The sequence below is a fragment of the Lucilia sericata genome, unplaced genomic scaffold (assembly GCF_015586225.1).
Source record: "Lucilia sericata isolate MDLA Ls3-8-SP2 unplaced genomic scaffold, ASM1558622v1 Contig000115F_arrow, whole genome shotgun sequence".
Taxonomy (NCBI): domain Eukaryota; kingdom Metazoa; phylum Arthropoda; class Insecta; order Diptera; family Calliphoridae; genus Lucilia; species Lucilia sericata.
In genome coordinates, this window is record NW_023994147.1 from 130,989 (window position 1) to 154,391 (window position 23,403).

A 23,403-nucleotide genomic window follows, 5' to 3' on the forward strand; every position below is an offset into this window, starting at 1 on the left:
AGTTTATGTGTAAAAAAATAAAAATTAACTAAAATTATTAATGTTAAAGAAAAATACCCACAGTTTCAAAACCAATCTCATCATTCTCAGATTGTTGTATAATTTCGAAAATTAAAACTAAACAAAATTAAACAACAATCATGGTGATTAAAAAACCGTTAATAAATTTATACAAACTAAAAAGATTTTTACAATAGAGTTTAGTTTTTTTTTTTTTCATCTTGACGAATGACAGGCGGACAGATAGACAGACATTTAGGAAATAATAATAACAATAATAATGAACGAAGAAGAATTTATAAAATTAATTTAGCTCTAATTGTTTAAATTAATTTAAAGTCATTTTAAAACAAATATTTTGCCATTTGTTTTAGCAACGACTAAACTTTTAGTTTAAATGTTAATGTAGCATTTTTTGAAAGTGTAAAACTAAAGAGTTTAACACTTTTGATGATAAAATAAAATTAATAAAAAAAATACACAACTAAAATGAAAAATGAAGAAATAAATGGCGTCATGTGTAATAACGTATGCAAGCAATTCCTTGCTGGACCATTGATTTTAATGATCTTATATTAAGTTGATTTTGTGGCACTTTTTTTTCGTTTGTTGCAAGTAGGAGTGACATTTGCAATTGCATAGTTTACTGTTTTCTATTCCAATGATATTTTATTATACAAGCAGTCTGTTTTTTTGTTTTTGTTTTTAGCTAGGAAGTGTCTATAGTTGATTATTTAACTTGATAATGGCTGCATCATTGTTTCCATAAAGTTGGGATCCAAAGTTGAGCCATGCTCCAAGTCTTCCGTGCTGGCGTTCTCTTCAGCTACACTAACGAATTTACTGGAAAGTTCGCCATTTAATTTATTAATTTCACCGGTTGTTATGTCATACATAAAGATTTCTTGTTCCGAAGAATTAGAAGACCTAGAATGGAAAGAGTTTAATATTTGAAAAAAAGCTTTGATTTCCTGCGTTAAGATCATACTCACTTTGCTACTAACAACACTACAGACTGTTGATCTACATCTGTTCTGGCCTCCTTTTCGAGCCATCTTTTGAAATTTTCCTTGGTGGGTTTTTTCACTAAAGTTTTAATTAAATCACCGCCCAAAAACTTAACCTCTTTACTGTCCTCCACTACAGCACCATCTTGCCCAACGGGAGTATCTACTGGAGCCAAAACTACCACACTTTGCAAAAACTTGCCTCTCAACTCTTCATTGTCTGGTTTGGGGAAGTTAGCACCATTGATTTTCAAAGGCAAATATCTGTTATATTGACGTTCGCCAGATGTTAAGGGAGCCTCAGAATTTTCCAATTTTTGACCATCGAAACGTACTACTTTAACATCGGTTTGTTTGTTGTGGGGCACTGAGCTGGATTGTTTAACACGTTGTATTTCTTTTTCATCAAGCGATACTTTATCGCCATTGGGCTTGAGTACCGTTAAGACCTTTTTCGATTCGGATATCTGGGCACCACCGCCGGCGCCATAAAAGTGTTGCAAATGTTCAGCGGGTAAGTTTTCCAAAGCAATATCTCCCACCTTGTCATAATCCAAAACAGAAATATCAGCATTACCCAAGATACCAGAAGATAACAATTGTTGTCTCAAATCATCGGGTACTTCATCGGGCAACTGCAAAAGCGTTTTGGGATTTACAGTGGTGGAAGAAGTGGTTGTACTAGAGGGTGTGGTGGTACTAGATGATCCAGCACTGGTTGGTATATAAGCATTTTGATTGTTATTGGATTCTTGAGTATTGCTGTTTCTATGCTCTAATTCTTTAAAAACATCCGAGTGATAGTTGGAAACACTGTAAGGTGAGTTGTTGGCTGTTAGAGAGGATTGAGCCTGGGTGGCTGGTTGTCCCTGTCGGGGTTGTTGGTAGTAGTTATTGTATTGTTCCTGTGAAGGTTGTACACTGTTAATAATTTGTGTGGAATGTTGCTGTTGATTGCTGCTGGAACTTTGTGAGTTCTGATAAGAATGAGCAGCCTGATATTGTTGGTAAACATTGGGTGGCATGGGTGTAACAATCATAATTTTCTGTCCATCTGTAGCTTCACCGAATTGTGGGGCTTGAGTTGAGGTAGGGGCACTTTGTTGGGCTGTTACAAAGTTGCTAAAAGATTGTTGATGTTGCTGTTGCGAATGCACTTGAGATTGGCTGTTGTAAGGAGCAGCTGTAATATAATGACCATGCAATGCTTGACTTTGAGGTTGCTGTTGTTGTTGCAACTGTGGTTGAGGAGCCAAATTTGGTGCTGGCATATCATGAATAACCTGATTTTGTGTTTGATATTGATTGTTGCTGTATTGGTTTTGCACGGTCTCGGTTATGTGTTGCTCAAATTTGGGTATCGATTTCAACAACTCGGTTTCTTTAGAGGGTTTAATATCCAACCAACTCAAATTGGGGAGTGTAGAGGAACTTTGTTGGTTGGAAGATTGGGTTTGATATCTGGTATTCTGTTGCACTTGTGTCTGTTGTTGTTGCTGATGTTGCTGCTGTTGTTGTTGTTGATTTTTGTTTTGGGTATAGTAAATGGAATTAGTTTGTGGCTGGCTAGAGGATTGTGATTGTGCGAAGGTCTGCGTATGCTGTTGCGTTTGTGTATGGGCTGGTGGTTGATATTGATGCTGATTTTGAGTTTGATATTGCTGCTGATGTTGTTGGTATTGTTGAGTTTGTGGCTGCAATTGTATTTGAGTTTTGTAATTCACCTGACTGGGTGGCAATGTGGGCGAAGATAGGGTGAAGGTTGGATGTTGTATGTATTGTGGTTGTTTTTGGAATTGATACTGTTTCGTATTATATTGTGTGTTTTCCAATTTGGCGGCAATTGGTGTGGGTTTTGTTTGTTGTGGAGCTGGTGCTGGGGTGGGACGGAATTTAATAGGTTGATAGGGTTGAGATGCATGTCTGACGGGCAATTCTTGGGTTTTTGGTGGAGCTGTAGGGAAGACTACCGATGTCTTGGGGGATTGTGTGGGTTTATGCGATACAGCATTGTAATATTGATTATGTTGTACACTTGATTGTTGTTGATGATGATGTTGCTGTTGTTGTTGGTGCTGCTGTTGCTGTTGGTGTTGCTGCTGTTGTTGTTGTGGCTGATATAATTGATTGTGGTTGACATAATATTGCGACTGTTGTTGCAATTGTTGATGAATTTGACTTAAAGGTTTGTTTTGTGTCTGTTGGGTGGGAGCTGGTGCTGAAACTGTAGGATTTGAGCTGTAATGAGGTTTTTGTTGGGGAGCTTGTGAGTGGAACGATTGCTTTTGGAAGTAGTTTGTAGAATGGTGTTGGTTTGATTGTTGAGAAGAAGATTGTTGTTGTTGTTGGCGGAAATTGCTAGACTGAGTGGGTGTTTTAAAGAAGGTGCTCGAATGTTGATGAGGCAATTGCTGTTGCTGATGTTGTTTTTGCTGTTGTTGACTGTGATATTGTTGTTGCTGTTGTTGAGCTTGGTACTGCCAGGGGGCTGATGACTGGAAGAAACTACTGGTAAAAGGTGATCTAGCTTGACCTTGAAAATCATTTCTAGCATTCAATTGAAATTGAGATTTTACACCAGTTTGAGGTACCGGCACAGCCACCACTTGACGTTGTACACTTTCAGCATCATGTTCCTCTAAGATATGACCAGTCTGTGACTTATCTTCCGAGCCGAATGTTACATGTATACCACTATTACTATGATACTTTTCCGAGTCGGGATGTATAATAGTTCTTAAAGTTGTGGATTTAACAGGAGGCAAAGGTGTTACTGGATAGTGGATAATCTCTTCTTCTTCATCTTCCTCTTCTTCGGTTTCATCGTTATTTAAAGAGGCAATGGGACTTTCTAAGTGCAATTTATTATTTTGATCCTTTTTGTAGTTGACATAGAAAACATGTACTTTTTCCTTCTTCTTTTTGGTTTTGGTGACAACAGGTTGTAAACTTTCCTCTGGTAAAGTTTCATTGGCATCTTTGATAATGATTTCAATAATTGGTTCAGGAGCTTCCAAATATTGGGGATAAGGCGAATAGTTCAAATGGTAATCACTAGGGAATTGAGCTAAAATTGAAGGTATTTATTAGAAAATTGTATTGAAATGTTTAAAGTTTAACCTACCAATAGCATTTTGTCCATTGAAATAACCAGATTGTGTACTATAAGCCGATCTAGATTCTGAACCATAACCAGCTCTTCTGGCAGCGATTTGGGGATACAAAAATGAAGGATTATTGAAATCATATAAAGTGCGTTTTCCACGATTTTCTCCGGGTTTGACAGATTTCAAAGATTTCGCTGAACGTCCAGTAGCAGTAGAAGTTGCTGAGGATTTTGCTGGCTTAGCAGTGGTTTTATTATCACCAATAGCAGGTTTCTCTGTTGGTTTCGATTTCTTATTGGCATGTTCATTCTTGCTGGTGGCAGTAGCTGCTGCTAGGGATATTAAAATCCCAATCAACTAAAAGTAAAAGAAAGGGTATTTAATTATATAACTGATAATTAAAGCTAATAGATTAATTATTATAATGTGTGACAAATTGATTACGAAAAACCCCCCAATGTGTGATAATTAAATTATTTGCGAACAAAATTTAATAAGATTTTTAATTAATTGGAAAATTGCGCCATGTTTAACATTGTTTATATTTTTAGTTTAAATAACCGATTAACATCGCTAAACTAACTAACTGACCGACTAATCCGCTCATTAATCATCTGCAGGTGAAGGTTATTTTATAACAAAAATCTATATCGTACACTTTAAATGCAATATAACAAGAAACCTTATCAACACTTTTGTATTTTTTTCAGTTGTTGGTTTAAAGCTTCTGATATTGGTCCCTAGATAAAAGACTCATGCGGGTCAACTGTTTTTACATTTAACTAAAATTTTTGTTAAACTAATTTTCTTTATATGATGAGGGTTATTAAATAATAACAGTCTACATGTCTAAGTAGTATAGATAAAAATGTGAAAGGTGTCTTCATATGAAAAAAACTAAAGCATTTTTAGTACAAATATTTCTGAACAATAACTAGTCAATGTCATTTGTTGGCCTCTTTTGCTTATTATTTTTTTGAGTTTTTTTTTTTTTTTTTTTTTTTTTTTTTTGTATACAATTAATTCTGAATTTGTCTATTAAATTAAATGGTTATCACATGCTGTTGATAACAATAAAATATCTGACAAATTGTTATAGTCTTAAACATTATTGTTAATGTAATATTTTATGACAGCTTCTATAGAATTGTTGTTTTAGGCAATTTATTTGAATATTTTTTTTGTTAAATTTATTCAACTTTAACACATCTATACAGGGTTTATTGTTTGGTATCTGTTAGTTGGTTTTTCCAATTGTTGTTAGGAGATTAGATAGTGAACTTTTGTTCACTTTAGTTTCGGTGTTATAACATCGAAAAAGGTGCATCATAACACTTTGATTTATGACAGTAACAATTGAATCATAAAAGAAAAAGAATTTCTATTAGAAATCCTAATTTCTATAAAAGAGAGAATTTTTGTGGAAAATTTTATGAAAAATACAAAAATTTGAATTTGCATAAAAATGTTGAAATTCTATGAAACATCAACATTTTTATAAAAATAATAATTTTTTTTGAAAATTTTAAATTTCTACGAAAAAATTCCAATTTTTATGTAAATTCGAAAATTTATAAAAAAAATTAAAATTTTTAGGAAAAATTCGAAATTTTCTAAAAAATTGGAATTTTTATGAAAAATTTAATTTCTAGAAAATTTCTTTGAAAAATTTGAATTTCTATGAAAAATTCGAAATTCTATGAAAAATACAGAGCGAAAAAAAAATATACACACCTGGTATCAAATTGACACCAAATTTTTCAATAACATCCGTTGTCAAGAATATACATACAATAACAACATGTAATGTTGACCACGCAATGTTGTCAACATTGCAACAATTCGTTGTCGCAATCTAAAGTTTATGCACATCCGTTGTCTAAAAGTTAACAAACGTGGTAAGCTCACTATGGACCACGTATTTTGAGCTTACCACGACAACGGATGTTATTTAAAAATTTGGTGTCATTTTGGTAGCAGGCGTGTATATTCTTTTCCCTCTGTGTATGAATTTCCATGAAATTTACAAAATTCTATATGATATATTCAAAATTCTATAAAAATTTCAAAATTCTATTCGATTTTCACAACGGTTTGAGTTATTTAAACGGTTGAAGCGGTAGTTCCAATACCCTATTGGTGCACTTGCCAAAGAACCAATTTTGAAACATTTTGTATCAAATTTAATTTCTTTTTTTCTCTTATTCCAAAGTACAGGAAGAAAACGTACCTACAAGTTATTTTCTTTTCAATTAAACACTTTCAAAAGTCAGCCCCATAAATAAACCTTTTTTGTAGATCTTTTCATTTTCAATGTTTTCTCTCAACTATTTGTGTTGAATTTTAATTACTTTCTTACATTTGTTTGAATAAATAGTAAAAAAGTTAAAAGTTTTACAAACACACATACATATTTTAGGTGTTTTTTACCAATTATAAATTCATAACTTTTTCTTGTCATATTTTTTTTTTTGTTAAATTTTTACGATTTCAAGTTGTGGGAATAATTTTGGACAGGCTTATAGAATAACAAGTACATTATGATTAGAAACATTTCGAAAGTAAAATTTTGACAAAAAAAAAGTTATTTATAAAAAGAAGTCTAGAAAAAGTTATTTGTAATTGAATTTGCATAATTTTAACCAAAAAAAAAAAAAATAAACATATGTATAAATAAATTTTTAATTTAAATAATAAATCTTCGACTGTGGGTTTCAAATGCAGCTTCAACTCTTTATTATGCACTTTACTTGGAAATTTATGAAAGTCATTTTACCACAAAATGCACTTAAACATTTGTCAAGTGTGCGCTCTCAGACTATCAATAAAATGACGTCAGAATATATACAATACTTTGTTTAATTTTTCACATTAAATTCAACTAACTGCAAGTGGAAATTATTGTTAAATTTTCGTGTTTACGATCTAAATTGTAATGATTTCGTTACAATTTACAAATGCCAAATGGCAGATTTACTATCGAAAACACGTAGATTTTCAATTATCTGCGATAGTAAACTTTACAAGTCTGGCCAATTTTTTTTGCAAAGATTTGCACTGCTTTAAGCTATTGCTAATTAAGGGAAATTGTTTTGTAATTACAAAAAAAAATAATTTTAACGTTTAAAGAGAATTTTGATAGTTCCGTCGTTATCATGCCGGTAACTAATTACATTTAACTGCAAGTCCAATTACTTTTAATTGAGCACTAATACATTACTATTGTAATTGATCAATTACCAATTAAAAATAATTATAATTTCAAAAATTCAATTACATTTACATGCAATTGTTATTGAAAATTACCAATTACAAAAAAATGTGATTAGTAATTGTTGAATTACGAAAAATATAATTAGTAATTCTTCAATTAAAATTACAGGTAATAGTATTTGCAGGCAATACTTAATAATTACAAGCAATTGTAATTTTTTAATTGTAATTCTTTAATTTCAATTACAAGTAGTTGGAATTCTTTAATTTCAGTAACAATTAATTGTAATTCTATACTTTCAATTAAAAGTAAAAATAATGAAAATATTAATTGCCATTCAACAAGTCTAGTCTGTATGGTTTCTCATACATAAATCCCTTCTTTACAAACCATTGAATTTTCTAGATCGAAGTTCGGCCCACAAAGCGCATTCCCAATCCATTTATTAGTTAGCATTCCACAATGTGTTTAATCAAATAGAATCAACACAATTAGAAAGCAATTTAATTGTTTAGATACCGTTAATTGTAAGCGTTTTGAATGCTAATGCTGTAACAAGTTTTCATAGAGACCACTAACACCCACGCAATACAAAATGTCTACCACTATGGCCAATATTACACCAAACTTGGTCTTGCAATCAAGTCCATCAATAGTGAGTGTCAAATACAAATTTGCAAAGTTACAACACAAATAACAATTCAAATAAAAAACCAAGGAATTTTGATTTAGTAGACTCTCATTCAACACCAACAATGGGTGTACGTGCACTTGTGTATAAGTTTTAAACCAATAAGGCCATGACTTCTAAAATGCATTTTTTCCATTATTAGAAGTATGCAAAAAGAAATAACAAATTGGCATATAAATTATATAAAAATTCCTAATTTTTTTAACAGCTGCAGTGGGACAGGTGCCAAAATATTTCACACACACATTCCCCCCAAAAAATACTTAATACACACTAACACTTTTAAATAAGCATAAAAACGCACTTACATATACATACATGTATTACGAATTATTGTCGGTTGGTATTTAAATTTTGAAATGAATACCCAGAAACTTTCACCCATTGTGAGTATAAATATAATGGCATTATATTTTTCGATTTGATATACTCAAACTCATAGTAATAAGTGGGATAAACCTAAATTAAAACTTAATACACATTTCTTAAATTTCTTAGTAAATTAACATTAATTTTAGATTTTGATTTTCTTTGGAATATTGTTAATGTATCTTCTTAATGAGCAATTAGTAAAATATTAAATTCATAATACATTTTCTTCAAATAAAACCTTTAGTTGTACTATAAAGCATAAATAAATGAACATGGTTGTTACGCATAATAATAGAGTTGATTACAGAAATCATTATGATGAGATAAGAAGCTCATGATCATAATGATGATGTTTGAGATTATGATAGCGTCATTGATGTTGGTGTTGTTGATGATGTGTGTAGGTCAGTTACAAGTTTAAACTTTTTTCTTTTGAATGAAACATTTCAAACATACTTTACATATATGCAAATTGTTAGGTCATTACAATAAAAAGTTTAACCCTTAAATGATCCACAACGAAACGGCCTCCCAATGAGGTTTTCTTTCATTACATAATGAAAAAAAAAATTACAAAGGAGCAAAATTTAAACAATTTTACTGATCTTGAAACGGTATAGTCTAGTCTATAGTCTAGTCTATAGTCTAGTCTATAGTCTAGTCTATAGTCTAGTCTATAGTCTAGTCTATAGTCTAGTCTATAGTCTAGTCTATAGTCTAGTCTATAGTCTAGTCTATAGTCTAGTCTATAGTCTAGTCTATAGTCTAGTCTATAGTCTAGTCTATAGTCTAGTCTATAGTCTAGTCTATAGTCTAGTCTATAGTCTAGTCTATAGTCTAGTCTATAGTCTAGTCTATAGTCTAGTCTATAGTCTATAGTCTAGTCTATAGTCTAGTCTATAGTCTAGTCTATAGTCTAGTCTATAGTCTAGTCTATAGTCTAGTCTATAGTCTAGTCTATAGTCTAGTCTATAGTCTAGTCTATAGTCTAGTCTATAGTCTAGTCTATAGTCTAGTCTATAGTCTAGTCTATAGTCTAGTCTATAGTCTAGTCTATAGTCTAGTCTATAGTCTAGTCTATAGTCTAGTCTATAGTCTAGTCTATAGCCTAGTCTATAATCTAGTCTATAGTCTAAACTTCGTTAGTTCAAATCTAAACATTAAACTCGTTTTTGAAATGTTAAAAATTGAGCAATAGAGGGTTAAAAACAGTTTGCTACAGCAACTTAACATTTAAGTTAAAATATACATATATGTGTTTGTTTAGTATGTATAACTATGATGTAATATTTCTCCCATTTATGTTTATGTTAAAAAAACAATTTTTTTTTATTTGTTTTCTTAATTTCAAAATCACAACATTGCTTTTAAAAACATAAACAAACTAAACCCATTTATTGAATTCGGTTCCAATAAAATATGCAAATCTATTTTAAATAAACCTCTTGAATATGGAGAATCAGTTTTTTGCCTTTATACATTATCACCTCTTTTTTTAAATATTTATTATTTTAATTTTATATGCAAATCTGCATGATATGTTTGGTATAAAATTACATAATGTTTTTTTTTATTATTGTTTTCTTTAGTATATTATTATGATTTGTTGGTGTTAATTTGTTAAGTATGTTGTTGTTATAATAAAAAAAAAGATAATGTCTGTCTGTGTAGCTGCCTCATGCATTCATTCAACACTTGTATCTATCTGATCTTGTTACAAATCTTCCTCTTGAATAATATCAAGTTTGAATGTGTTAAATGTTGAAAAGAAAAGAAATTTGGCCAAAAAAAGAAATACCAAAAAATAATAGTAAATAACAATAACAAGATTAAAACAAACCCATAACACAACAGTGGCTGGTAATAACATAATACTTTACTATAATAATAACAGCAGCAGCTGCTGCTGTAGCAACATATTGCTATAGCTTTTAACCATAAACATCCAGAGTAATAGTAGTTGATAAACAAATTATAAAATACATATGAGTGTAACGTAATTAATGTTTTGTTACTCCTATATCTTCCATATAATGCTTTGTTTGATATTATATCATGAATATTTATGTCAGTATGTTGTGTCTTTTTCTTTTTAAATTGTGTATTATGATCCATTTATTATTAAACACTTCTCATGTTTAATTTATTCCATCATTATTATTATTATCATTAAGAGGGGGTTGAATTTAAATTTACTTTATTTTAGAGACATTTATCTCATGCCAATTTAATGAAAATAATAGGGTTTGTTTTGACTTTTAAGGCACCCTACACTGTAATGTTATAGAAAAAGGATGATAATGAAGAGCAAGTTTAGACAAGGCATACATTAATCAAAAGACTATATACAAGACTTTTCACCATTCTATAGACATGTTTATATTCCAGACTATCGGCAAGAATATAGGCCTTACTATAGACTAAACTATAGTACAGACTAGACGCCAGCATATAGACAAGACAGTAGTCCAGACTAAGGCAAGGCTATAGTTCAAACTTTAGACAAGACTATAGCCCAGAATATAGACAAGACTATAGCCCAGATTATTGACCTTACTATAGTCCAGACTAAAAACATGACTATAGGCAAGTTCAGATTAAAGACAAGACTATAGTCCAGACTGTAGCTACACAAGACTGTAATCCAGGCAATAGACAAAACTATGGACAAGACCATAGCCCATACTATAGTAATGTTTAAAGACAAGATTATAATAGTCCAGACTATAGATGAAACTGTAGTCTAGACTATAGATGAAACTATAGTCCAGACTATAGACCAGAATAAAGACAAGACAAAGACTACAGTCCTCACTATAGACAAGACTATATACTAAACTATTGACCAGACTATAGACATGACTATAATCCTGAATATAGACTATACTCTAGTCCTGAGTATAGACTTGTCTATAATTCTAACTACAGACTAGATTAAAGTACAGACCATAGACAAGACTATAGTCCAGACTATACACAATACTATAGTCCCGAATATAGACTATACTACAGTCCTGCATATATAGACAGACTATAGGTCTGACTATGAACAATACGTAGTTATACTACGTAGTTATTTCTACTGTCGACTTTGTTACCCGCAATTTTATTTTGATTTCAAATCTTATTTTTCACACGCCTTGTACTCGCTCTTAATTTTAAATGTCCATTGCAATGTAATTGAAAATCTTAAACGCCACCATAAAATCTGTTTTGGATTTAAGCTCATCATGAAGTTTCATGCAATTATGATGACTTACGTTTACCATCGAATATGTGGTGTATTGTTATGATTGTTAAAAGTGTATATAATTTGGGTTTTTCAACGAAGTTGCAAAAAAGTAATAATAAATGACATATAAAATTAAAATTTAATTGTGTCTTGGTTTACTAATGAAAATGTGAGATTTGTGGAAACAATTAATTAAGCAGCCCACGTGAAAATAAAACTGCACTTTAGTTTATTGTTTTATGATGTTATAGTTTTTGTGACAATAGGTTTAGAAAACTATTGAAGGAAGATTTTTGAATTCATTATCAATTGCAATATTAATGATTAAAAATTTTGTAATTATTTTCATTTTAAAATTTTTTTATTATGAAATAGTTATTTGCAAAATTTTATAATTTCTTTTCCAAAATTTAATAAATGTGCAAAAAACTTAAAACATCAGTTAAATTGGTTTTAAAACCACTAAAGAATTATGACTTGCAAGTGTGGTTGCTGTTAAAAATTCGTAAAAAAACAACACAGCATCACAGGTTTGTGGCTTAAGTCTTTCGTTTTTGGGTTTCATATAAACAAACTATACAAACTGCTGCTAGCTAACCATCACAATTACACTTTCAAGTGTTGTGTATTGATAAACTCTAATTATAAGTTGTTAAAGTTTGCTTTGATTTGAAATTTTTTATTTTTACATAATCTCCAAATTAACAGGATTAAACATAAAGGAAATTTGTTAAAAAAAAACACATTTCCTGTCATTATATAGAGTAGTAATAAGAAACAAAATTAATAGCATACATACATATATTGTGCTACTACTAACCCAATTATAAAAAATAATATTGCAAAACATTTTTAATTTATATGATTGATAAATTTTTCTATTTTCTTTAAGATGTTTGTGTTTAAGTTTTTTCAATTTGTTTAATTATCTATAATATGTTAAACATATTTTATAATGTTTTATGTTTTTTTAAGATAAACAATTTTTTAAACATTTTTAATTTAGTAACAGCAGAAAAATTAAGTGTTAAATGCCACTTTATTATGCAATAAAGTGAAAACATGAGTTTGTTTTTACAAAAAAAAAAAACTGCTCATCATCTTTAGTTAAATTACCTACAGAAACTAAAACGTAAAAAAAACAAAACAATACAAGATTTAAACATTTATACTTAACTGTAAATAACTTGTACTAAAATCTTGTTTTAACTTTCAAAACTCATCTTAAAATTTTGCACATACTTATACACCATTTATCATTTAACAATGTGTAGATATGTATGTACCATACACTCTCATCAATATGATGTGATGCAATTCGAAGATTTCAAAAAAACTTAATACAACCGCAAAGTAAGAAATATGTCAGATTATTGCATTTTAGCAACAAAAAAATAAAGGATTTTAGTTGACTTTGCAAAAACAGAAATAAAAAAGTTACCGGTCTTATATAAATTTTTTTTGCTTACACTCCTATGTAGAGAGTCTTATACAAAAATAAAATTCCTAGGCACTTGTTTTAAATGCAGTTTTTTTTTGTGTGTTTTAATTGAAACAACTTTAACTGAAAATGCTTTACAATTAATTGCTTTAATAAATATTACGTTTGTAATTGCAGTAAGTGAATTTCATTACACTAATGTGGAAATTATTCGATTCAAGATTCGAATAAGACAAAAAAAGACAACGGTGCAGTCCTAATAATAGATAAGAATAAAGTCCTGACTATAGACCAGACTATAGACAGGACTTTAGAAAAGATTATAATCCAGACTATATACAAGACTATAGCCCAGACTATAGAAAAGACTATAGTCGAAACTATAGACAAGACTGTGGTCGAGACTATAGTCCATACTATAGATAAGACTATAGTCCAGACTATAGACAAGACTATAGTCCAGACAATAGACAAGACTATTGTCCAGACAATAGACAAGACTATAGTCCAGACTATAGACAAGACTATAGTCCGGACTATAGTCCTGACTATAGACAAGACTGTAGTCCAGACTATAAAGAACACCATAGTCCAGACTATAGACAAGTCTATATTCCACACTATAGGCAAGACTATACTGCCTACTATAGACAAGTCTAAAGTTCAGACTCTAGACAAGACTATAGTCCAGACTATAGACAAGACTATATTACACACTATAGCCAAGACTATAGGCCAGACTATAGGCCAGACTATAGTCCAGACTATAAACAAGACTATAAACAAGACTATAGTCGAGACTATAGACAAGACTGTGGTCGAGACTATAGACAAGACTATAGTCCAGGCTATAGACAATACTATAGTCCAGACTATAGACAAGACTATAGGCCAGACTCTAGTGAAGACTATGGTCCAGACTATAGCCCAAAGTATAGACAAGACTATAGTCCAGACTATAGAAAAAACTATAATCCGCGCTATAGACAAGACTATAGACAAGACGATAGGCAAGACTATAGACAAGACTATAGGCGATACTACAGTCCAAACTATAGACAGGACTATAGTCCAGATTATAGACAAGACTATAGTCCAGAATATACACAAGACTATAGTCCATACTATAGATAAGACTATATTCCAGACTATAGACAAGACTATAGTCCAGACAATAGACAAGACTATAGTCCTGACTATAGACAAGACTGTAGTCCAGACTATAAAGAACACTATAGTCCAGGCTATAGACAAGTCTATATTCCACACTATAGGCAAGACAATACTGCCTACTATAGACAAGTCTAAAGTTCAGACTCTAGACAAGACTATAGTCCAAACTATAGACAAGACTATATTACACACTACAGCCAAGACTATAGTCCAGACTATAGACAAGACTATAGTCCAGACTATAGACAAGACTATAGGCCAGACTCTAGTCAAGACTATGGTCCAGACTATAGACAACACTATACTGCTTACTATAGACAATACTAAAGTCCAGACTTTAAACAAGACTAAAGTCCAGACTATAGCCAAGACTATGGCCCAAAGTATAGACAAGACTATAGTCCAGACTATAGAAAAAAACTATAATCCGCGCTATAGACAATACTATAGACAAGACTATAAACAAGACCGTAAGCAAGACTATAGACAAGACTATAGACAAGACTACAGACAAGACTATAGACAAGACTATAGACAAGACTATAGACAAGACTATAGACAAGACTATGGACAAGACTATAGACAAGACTATATACAAGACTATAGACAAGACTATAGACAAGACTATCGACAAGACTATAGACAAGACTATAGACAAGACTATAGACAAGACTATAGACAAGACTATAGACAAGACTATAGACAAGACTATAGACAAGACTATAGACAAGACTATAGGCGAGACTATGGACAATACTACAGTCCAGACTATAGACAGGACTATAGTCCAGAATATAGACAAGACTATAGTCCAGAATATAGACAAGACTATAGTCCAGACTATAGACTAGACTATAGACAAGACTATAGGCAAGACAATATACAAGACTATATTCCAGACTATAGACAAGACTATTGAAAAGACTATTGTCCAGACTATAGACAGGACTATAGTCCAGAATATAGACAGGACTATAGTCCAGAATATAGACAGTACTATAGTCCAGACTATAGACTAGACTATAGTCCAGCCTATAGACAAGACTATAGTCCAAACTATAGACAGGTCTATAGTCAATACTGTAGACAAGACTATAGTCCAGACTATAGACAAGACTATAGACAAGACTATAGTCCAGACTATAGACCAGACTATATACAAGACTGTAGCGCCTACTATAGACAAGACTAAAGTCCAGACTATAGACAAAACTATAATCTAGGCTATAGACAAGATTATAGTCCAGACTATAGACAAAACTATACTCCAGACTATAGACCATTATAGTCCAGACTCTACACAAGCTATAGTCCAGATAGTCTGTAAAAGTATCAGTGACAGACTACTAGTGATCTAACTATTTTAAAAAGTCACTTCTACAAACGTATTTTAAATAACTAGTTTCCTAGTTCCTCCATTATACAAAATTCGCATAAGTAATAACACTAAGTCAAACTAATTTTCCAACTCAACATGTCATAACGTAAATAAATTGAAAAAAAATATTTATACATTTGTTAACAACCCAGACTTTGTGGTGTCATAAGTTGTCTGTAATTTTTTTTTTTTTCTTACAAACATTTTTTTCGGCATATGATTTTTTCCACGTTTTCTTATTTTCAAACAATTGTTATAGTTTTTCTACTAACGTTTATTTTCGTATACATCTCAGCTAATTTTTTGCCAATTGTCTTGTCTTGTAAGACTAAATTGTTTCTTATTTTTTTGCAGTTCTTTTTCTCAGGTTATCATTTTCATAAATAGTCGTAGTACAAGTACTAAAGTAAATATTATAATTATTTTGCTATTGTTGTTGTTTTTGGTATCTTTATTAATAACTATTTAAAATAGCATGTTTTAGTTTTTGCTTTTTTGCAAAATGTTATGGGATTTAAAACATGTTGTGCATTATTGTTTATTTTTATTCCATATAAATTTACATTTGTTTAAAAACAAATTTATTGTTCCATTATATTTGTTATTACTAATGGATTTTGTTTTGGGTTAATAAATTTATTAATTATGGGAACTAAAATTTATATATATTAGCGAAATATTGAATAGATAATATGTAAAAATAAATTGAAAAGAATTCTCAGATTTTCTATGTATTCAGAACATTTAGAAATCTTAAATTAAATCGGAAAACCTGCTTGCAATATGCGGAAACTGAAATTGGAGAAACTATAGTTGAACTAAAAACTTTTATTTGAACTAATAAGTTCCTCAATTCTGACAGGTTAGACTGGTTTTTTATTAAATTTGCCGATTTTTGAAATCGAAGAAATTAAGTTCAACTTTTACTTCCGTATCAATTTTCTTATACATACTTCGAGGAATTTGAAAAATTTGTGTATTGTTTTTAGTAGTTTAACTAATTAAGCGCCATATTGTTTGGTTATAAACAATAACAGCTGATTGCTACTTAACTAGTCCATATAGTTTATAATAATGCAAAAAATGTTAACTTAACATTCTCCAGTAAAAATGTGATTAGAGTAAAAATAAGTTTGATTGCAGATCACCCATATGACTTTTAAAATTACAAAACTGTAACAAATCATTATTATTAGAAAAATACATTTTGAAATTTCAAAGTAAACCTAAACATTTCTTTTAAATTACGCCCCAGGAATAACAAACTGTCTGTTTTTCAAACAAAAATTATGCGGTTAAGCCCGCTTAAATTCACTTTATACTATTATGCAGTATTTTTTATATATTTTCAAATTATCTACTGATGCCACTTAAACTATTTAAACAAAAAAAAACTGTTTTTATTTTAATAAGATTAACCCACTTTTTGGGTCTTTGTTGAAAACTGAAAACAAAAATTTACAATTCAAATAAAAAAACGGAAACAATAAAAAATTCGCTAAAAATAAATGAACAAAGTAAATGTGCGTTTAAAAGTTTAATTTATTACTTAAATAAACTATTATTGATTATTTGTTTATCGCTACTATTTATATAATAAATTGAAGATTTTGTAAGCAAACTGACAGTTGGATTTTAAAAATGAACTGGGTTTTGTTTTCGAGAGGCATAATATTGATTTGATTTGGCTTAGTTGAATGCAGAAATATTGCTAAAGAAAAAGGTTACTGACACTGAACTGGTGCCATGTGACTGGTTCTTTGGTGGGTGGGGGTCAGTTCTAGTTTTAACACTTTACGTGAAGGACATCTTTTAGGCTTTATTTGTCGGAAAAATGTAGCAAAAATTGTCTAAGAATAAAACGGATTGATCAATATAGCAAGACTTGTATGAACTATATTCTTGACTATATTATAGGCTATAGTCTGGACTATAGTCCGTACTATAGTCTGTACTATAGTCTGTACTATAGTCTGTACTATAGTATGTACTATAGTCTGTAATATAGTCTGTACTATGGCCTGTACTATAGTCTGGACTTTAATCTGTACTATAGTCTGGACTATAGTCTGTGCTATAGTCTGGACTACAATCTGTACTGTTGTCTGAACTATAGTCTGTACTATAGTGTGGACTATAGTCTGTACTATAGTGTGGACTATAGTCTGAAGTATAGTCTGTACTATAGTCCGGACTATAGTATGGACTATAGTCTGTACTATAGTCTGGACTATAGTCTGTACTATAGTCTGGACTATAGTCTGTACTATAGTCTGGACTATAGTCTGTACTATAGTCTGGACTATAGTCTGTACTATAGTCTGGACTATAGTCTGTACTATAGTCTGGACTATAGTCTGTACTATAGTCTGGACTATAGTCTGTACTATAGTGTGGACTATAGTCTTGACTATAGTCTAGACTATAGTCTGTATTATAGGCCGGACTATAGTCTGGACTATGGTTTGTACTATAGTCTGGACAATAGTTTGTTCTATAGTCTGGATTATAGTTTGTTCTATAGTCTGTATTATAGTCAGGACTATAGTCTGTACTATTGTCTAGACTATAGTCTGTACTGTATAGTCTAGTCTCTAGTCTGGTCTATAGTCTATCCTCTAACTATAGTCAAATCCATAGTCTGAACTATAGTCTAATCTGTACAATATTCTAGTCTACAGTCTGGACTATAGTCTAGTCTCTAGTCTGGTCAGTAGTCTAGTCTCTAATTTAGTATACAGTCTGGTCAGTAATCTAGTCTATTGTCTAATTTGAACTCTTCAGTCTATAGTCTAGTTTAGACTATAGTCTAGTCTCTATTTTGGTCAGTAGTCTAGTCTCCACTCTATATTCTAGTCTAGTCAATAATCTAGTCTGGACTGTAGACCAATCTCTAGTCTGAACTATAGTACAGTCTATAGTCTGGACTGGTCTAGTCTATAGTCTAGACTATAGTATGGACTGAGTCCGTAATCTCTAGTTTGGACTTTAGACTAGTTTCTAGTCTATAGTCTGTACTACAGTCTGGTCCCTAGTCTAGTCAATAGTTTGGATAGTCTCTAGTCTGGCCTTTAGTTTAGTCTCTAGTCTGGACAATAGTCTAGTCTCTAATCTCGACAATAGTGTGCGCAACAGTCTAAAATATATTCTTGTCTATAGACTGGTCTGTAGTCTGAAGTTTAGTCTCGTCTCGAATTTAGTCTGTTCTATAGTATATAGTTTGTACTATGATTTAGTCAAGTCTCTAGTCACTAAAAGTCTATAGGGTATTTAATAGTGTTAACTGTAGTCTAGTTTTTGGTCTGTACTTTAATTTCTTCAATCTTTGGTATACAACTTTGGAGACATTTTACTTGGAGAACCGCTGTGACCTTTTCTTATAGAAAATTATATTCTCTTGAAAACACTTTCTTACAAAAATTTTTCATTTTCTGGAAACACGTTTGTACCTGAAATTTTGCGCTTTTTATAGAAAAATGTCTTGTAGTTACGGTTCCTTCAGGCTTTGGATGTTAACCACTGATTTATATAACAGCTAATTTATTTCAATAATAGAAAAATACCATTTGCTTCAAGACTTTAAATAAAATCGTGGGAGTTTTAAGTAATTTCTCAAAAGTTAATGCAAAAACTGCAAATTTATGTTTGTCACAAACATATGTATCTAAGTGCTTGTTAACTTTATCAAAACTTTTATAAAGTTTTCTTTAAATTAAACAATAAGGCTTGCTTATGCAATGAAACGCAGCCATTAACACTTAAGGCCATTAACATCCTGCAAAATACATAGAAAACCAGCAGCAGCTGAATGTCAATAACATTTCCTTAAAAAGAAACAAAACTTGATTTAGTTTTTATTTTAAATCGATTTTTGCTCATATTTGTAACACAAGTTTAATTTTGTTACATTTGCTTCATTTAAACAAAAGTTTAACGGGCAAAAAAAGCAGAAAAACTGCGACAACTAAGCCAAGTCAAGCAGTTTATTCACATAATATTTTAATGTTTTTTAAAAGCGGAAGTAATAAATGACAAACACGAACCAAAAACTAACATTTACAACAATGGCTTATGAAAAAAATAATGCCAAATAAGAAAATTTAAGCAAAAAAAATCCAAATAAAACAGCCAAAATCAAAAACAGCCATCTCCCGCTGTGTTATACAAACACACATTGTAATGAAAACGAAAGTTTAAGCCAGAGCAAAAAAGATTAAGCCAACAGCCAGCAAACGAAACACCAAAGCAGCAAAAAATTATGGGCCAAAAAAAAAAACAACAGCTTAAAAAAAAAACAGTTTACCAAATCTCAAGTGAGTGTGGTCAGTACGATAAAACTGTGTTTTTTACAAAAGAATTTTATTGTTTATTTCAATAATTATGAATTTGTTTTGGCCAATAATCATTAAACATGTTTGTGTCTTAAGTCTTTTTAAAGTTTATTTCAAAACAGAAAGAAAGATGCAGTAATAAAAACCGGTACACAAGTTAAAGTTGTACCTTGGAAGCCACAAAAAGAAAGAAAGATTTGTATTTGTCTTAAACATTTTCAATAAAAAGTAAAAGTGGTCAAACTTGTAGCACAAAACACAAGGACGGACTGTTAAAACCCAATGAAGAAAAAAATTTTAACAAAATTAAATAAATGTAATAAATATGTACAAAAAAAATATATAAAAACAAAATCAAACTATTGTTGTTACAAGTCTTAAACCTGATACAGTTGTTGAGGACGTTTGCTGAAGATTTTAAACAATAAATATTGGTTTAAAATTTTTATTTTATATTGTTATGAAAATTTCAAAATTTTTGTTTATTTAAACTAAACTGCAGTTACTATTTTTTATGTTTTTGTTTTTCGGTACAAGACCACAACATTTCCATTTCAATTTCATTTCAAGACAAGGTCATTTAGAGCATTATTTTGTTAAATTTTTATGTTTCATGTTGTTGTTTGACATAATAAAATTGTTGACAAGAAATCTTTTAAAACTAATTAAATATACATACACACTGATATGGTCATCTAAAATTATGTAAATTTTTAGTTAAAGTTATTTAATTTTGTTGCTGGCAATGTGATAATCAAAACACACACACGCGCACATATGATGGGGTAGATGACGTTGATGATGATGAAGTTATTTAAAAGATTAAAGATGTTAACCGAAAAATCCACACAATTTAATTCCCTTTATATTGCAACTTTAGTGAGTTTGTATCAGTTTTTATTTCACAATGTCATCAAAACAAATCCATATTTATCTCTTATAATAAAATCACATAAAATTCATTTTAATGTAGTCAACCTCATAATGTTGTTTATCATCATTATGTTTATAATTAATATTGGAAACAACAATTTTGTAGTTTTGTTTTCTTTCATTTGGTTAGACAAACCAACGTTTTATTGCAAGTGCACCGGCATTGTGGCCACAATAATTCGTAATAAAACAAGATAGATGCACTTTGTTGTAAGAAATAATCACGCAACAGTTAAGAATAGAAAACTGGCACAATAATACCCTACACTACTATTATATACTTTGCCACTAATGTTTGTAACACTCAATGCAAACATCCAACTTAAGAAGAACAAGAAGTAGATACTCAAAGCCCAAAGTGAAAAAAGTCTATGGACCAGTCTATTGATTATTATGTGCTATTTTGTGGACTATTCTATGCACTACTCTATTGATGAATCTATGAATCAGTCTATTGACTATTCTATAGACCAGTCTACTGAATAGTCTATGGATTAGTCTACTGACTAGTCTTTGGACTGCTCTACTGATTAACCTATGGACCAGTATATAGACTATTCTATGGGCTAGTCCACTAACTAGTCTATGAACCAGTTTACTGACTATTCTATAGACAAGTCTATGGACCAGAATGCTGCCCAGTATATGGACTACTCTATTGTTTAATCTATAAATCTGTCTACTGACTACTCTATAGAGCAGTCTACTGAAGAGTCTATGGATTAGTCTACTGACTAGTCTGTGGACTGATCTACTGATTAACATATGGACCAGTATATAGACTATTCTATGGGCTAGTCCACTAACTAGTCTATGAACCAGTTTACTGACTATTCTATAGACATGTCTATGGACCAGAATGCTGCCCAGTATATGGACTACTCTATTGATTAATCTATAAATCTGTCTACTGACTACTCTATAGAGCAGTCTACTGAAGAGTCTATGGATTAGTCTACTGACTAGTCTGTGGACTGATCTACTGATTAACATATGGACCAGTCTATAGGCTATTCTATGAGCTAGTCGACTAACTAGTCTATGGACTAGTCTATAGACTATTCTATGAGCTAGTCCACTAACTAGTCTATGGACCAGTTTACATACTATTCTATGGACTAGTCTATTGATTAGGTTATGGACCAGTTCATTAACTATTCTATTGACCAGTCTACTGACTATTCCATAGACTAGTCTATGGACCAGAATGCTGCCTAGTCTATTGAGTATTCCATGTACTACTCTACTGATCAATCTATAAACCAATCTATTAACTAGTTCACAGACTAGTTGATGGACCAGTACACTGGCTATTCTATGGGCTTCTATACTGACTAGGTTATGGAGTAGTCTATTGACTAGTCTTTGGGCCAGTATACTGACTAGTCTATGGACTATTCTACAGGGTACTCTACTGATCAATTTATGGTCCAGTATACTGATTATTCTATGAGCTAGACCGCTGACTAGTCTTTGGATTACTCAACTGACTATTCTATGGACTAGTCTATTGACAAGTTTGTGGACGAGTCTACTGACTATTCATCGAAGACTCTACTAGTCTATGAACAACTCTACTGACTAGCCTATAGAGTACTGTACTGACTAATCATGAACTACTCTATTGACTATTCTATGCACTAGTCTATTTATTAGTATACTCATAAGTCTATGGAACAGCTTGCTGACCAGCATATGGAGTAGTTTATGAATAAATCTACTGCTTAATCTATGAGTTAATCTTCTGACTAATCGAGGGAGTACTCTGCTGACAAGTCTATTGACCAGTCTACCAGACATAGTCAGTAAAAGGGCTGACTAATAGATCCAATTTTCCGCAAATCGTATTGATCACAGTGCTAATTTTATGTCAGCAACTGTGATAACACATTATTGAAAGTAAAACCTTTACCACACACAACATACAACTCAAATCGCATCTTTTTGTTTATTACTTTACGTTATTTTTTTTACAATAAAGAAGCCACCTCAAGATAACGACGCTGCAAGTAAAGTTTACTTGACACACAAAGTGAAAGGTTTTTTATATATATTTTTACAATACAATCTGCAAAAAATCAACTGTAAAGAGTAAATATATTTTTATGGATTTATCTGCGTTTGAGTAAGAGTTAAATCATCTTTTTTAATGAATTATTTTTATTTTAATGTTAATTTGAGTTTGAGTTTTACTACATGTTGCAATAGTAATAACAAACTGAAATAGTTGTAAAAACATACAAAGTAAACAAAATCGCAGCAAGTAAAAATGATTCATATGGTAAAATTTGAAAAAAAAAAGTAAATCCCATGAATCATTTTAACAAAAAATTACGCAAATTTTGAAAGAAAATTCCACTAATATCATTCGATCAATCAATTTTGTGTAACATTGACATTATATGAATCATGTTACGAATAATCACATACTGATAACTGTTTATGTAGGTTTATAAATAGCTAATTAACTTAATTTTATGTATGTTTATTAGTTAATTTGAACTATTATATATATTTCCATCCT

General features: G+C 30.9%; 1 protein-coding gene across 1 annotated transcript in view; it reads right to left on the reverse strand.

The window, feature by feature from the left end:
• Positions 1 to 595: 595 nt before the first annotated feature.
• The window catches only part of LOC119600488 (mediator of RNA polymerase II transcription subunit 12), a 32,251-nt gene continuing 9,443 nt past the window's right edge, over positions 596 to 23,403 (reverse strand). The window contains exons 3-5 of the mRNA XM_037950742.1: positions 4,132 to 4,471; positions 993 to 4,074; positions 596 to 927 (exon numbers count right to left, since the gene is read on the reverse strand). Of these exons, the coding sequence (XP_037806670.1) occupies positions 735 to 927; positions 993 to 4,074; positions 4,132 to 4,471 (3,615 nt within the window). The 3' untranslated portion in view covers positions 596 to 734. The remainder of the gene's footprint in view (positions 928 to 992; positions 4,075 to 4,131; positions 4,472 to 23,403) is intronic.